Source organism: Sinocyclocheilus anshuiensis, unplaced genomic scaffold (genome assembly GCF_001515605.1).
Source record: "Sinocyclocheilus anshuiensis isolate Anshui unplaced genomic scaffold, SAMN03320099.WGS_v1.1 scaffold180, whole genome shotgun sequence".
Classification (NCBI taxonomy): Eukaryota; Metazoa; Chordata; class Actinopteri; order Cypriniformes; family Cyprinidae; genus Sinocyclocheilus; species Sinocyclocheilus anshuiensis.
Genome location: NW_015554093.1, coordinates 646,932 through 649,193, shown reverse-complemented (window position 1 = coordinate 649,193; position 2,262 = coordinate 646,932). Strand labels below are relative to the sequence as shown.

At 41.0% G+C, this 2,262-nt stretch overlaps 1 protein-coding gene across 1 annotated transcript in view; it reads left to right on the top strand.

Annotated features, from left to right (window-relative positions):
* Positions 1–2,199, top strand: part of LOC107669324 (magnesium transporter NIPA2-like) — a 9,600-nt gene extending 7,401 nt beyond the window's left edge. Inside the window, exons 5-6 of the mRNA XM_016461493.1 lie at positions 961–1,121; positions 1,203–2,199. Coding sequence (XP_016316979.1) covers positions 961–1,121; positions 1,203–1,804 — 763 coding nt within the window. The 3' untranslated portion in view covers positions 1,805–2,199. The remainder of the gene's footprint in view (positions 1–960; positions 1,122–1,202) is intronic.
* The last annotated feature ends 63 nt before the right edge of the window (positions 2,200–2,262 follow it).

The window sequence follows — 2,262 nt, the reverse complement described above, 5'->3', positions numbered from 1 at the left end:
CAACCTCCCGCTCTCTCTCGTGAAGCCAACAAGGAAGTGACTTAAACTGTAATTCATCAACTGGCTGCTAGAGGCTGGCTGCAAAACGGAGTCAATCCCATAGACTCCCCATGTTAAAATGCCTAACTTTATAGCAGAAAAAAACGTTTACAGCCTGGTTCAAAAAATGATTTTGGTCTATATAGCTAATTTTGCCCTTCATGACAACTGTGAGGGGGGTGAATTTTTTTTTATAACCCATCCGTTTAAATTATATTAAGCCTTAAAGTTCTGCATAATTAAGGGCGTGTCCACTTGAGTGACAGGTGGATTGCCGCTGCTGTCACCACCGTCGCGCTAGGTGGGCATAGTTTCAGCAACCTGCTCCCGCCTCTTTGCGCATTTTCGATTATACGGGAGTGACGCGCTGCCAAGATGGCGACGGCCCGCTCCGCCCACTTTGAGCTTCAAAAACGCTCTTCAGAAATCTACGGGTGACGTCACGAACACTACGTCAATGTTTTTATACAGTCTATGCTTTCATCACATAAAAGTCGACTTTAAAACATCAGAAGTGTTCAACCCCTACATGACAAAAACATTTAATTTTTTCCCAGGCCCAATCAATTACTGTCCTTCCTGCCTGTCAAATGTCTCCCCAAACATACAAAAAAACATGTAATTGTTAATAGCCTCAAGAGATGTTGAGGCAAATGTCATTTTAACACACACTCGATGTTCAAAGAACATAATCATTTCAACAACAGTCATTTTATCATGATATGATTATTATAAACATATACCAAGAATAAATCACGCACTGATCTCCATCTTTATCTTCTGAAGTCATGAGATAACACTTGAATGTCCCTTTCTCATTACGAGTGCGTTGAATCTGTTTATGGCCTTTTGTGTTTCCTAGTGTTTTCACTAGAACTAAATGGAAAGGTATTAATGTTAATGCTTATTTACTCTCTTCAGTGCAGTTCTGTCCTCCCACTTGTTCGGAGAAACAATGAATCTGCTAGGAAAACTTGGCTGCATGCTCAGCATACTGGGAAGCACTATAATGGTTATACATGCACCTGAAGAGGAAGAGGTGACGACGCTTACAGAAATGACCAAGAAACTGCTGGATCCTGGTTAGTGTTTCAATACCTTTAGTTATAGAACAGAAAACATGTTGTAATGGATAACAGCAGCTTTTTCTGCTTCTCCTAAAGGTTTTCTGGTGTTTGCCAGTATTCTGCTGGTTGCTTGTATGGTCCTGATCTTCTACGTCTCTCCTCGCTTCGGTCAAACTAACATATTAGTATACATCAGCATCTGCTCTCTGCTTGGAGCGTTCACTGTGTCCTCGGTCAAGGGCCTCGGCATTGCAATCCGCACCATGTTCTCTGACCTTTCAGTGGTCCGTCACCCTCTCACCTGGATTCTTTTGCTGACCTTAATCGGATCCATCATCATCCAGGTCAACTATCTGAATAAGTCGCTGGACACCTTCAATACGCTCTTGGTGTATCCCATCTACTATGTCTTCTTCACCACCGTTGTTCTGAGCACCTCTGTGATTCTCTTTAAAGAATGGGGAGCCATGTCAGGAGTGGATGTGGTGGGCACCATCGGGGGCTTCTTGGTGATTGTGATCGGGGTGAGCATGTTACACCTCTTCAAAGACTTGAACGTGTGTTTTGAAGATCTAAGAAGCAACCTTTGTCAGCCACAGAGCCCGTCAAAGATGGAGGACAAGCACATTCTCATAGAGAACATAGAGAGCCTGCCGCCTATGAGAGAGGAAGGGCCCAGAGTCTTCATCATCAGCTGAGATTGTATCAGATCTCAGCTAGTTTGAATATACAGTTTAGTAATATCCTCACTTATTGATCTTAATTGATGATTTCCTCTGCTGAAGGCTGCTGTACTATGACGCAGTGATTTGGATTGGCTGCTGCTGAGTACGGTGATGACGCAGAATTTTTTTTTTTTTTTAATATTATTTTGCTGTTACTCAAATTTGTGACTTGAATCAACTTTAGCAACCTTGGAAATGTTTAAAGACTGAAACAGCATGATGCAGCAGAACTTCAAATCTTGCTGAAAACTGCCAGTGAAGCACCTAATATACAAAATATTTTTTTTCTCTTGAACGGAACTGTGTGGGTTATATTTCCAGAGAAATATCTTGAAATAGACCAGTGAATCTAAAATATTTGCATTAATTTTGAATGGCAAATTAAAAAAATATATTTCAAAACATTTGTTTTTCACATACTATTAAGACAA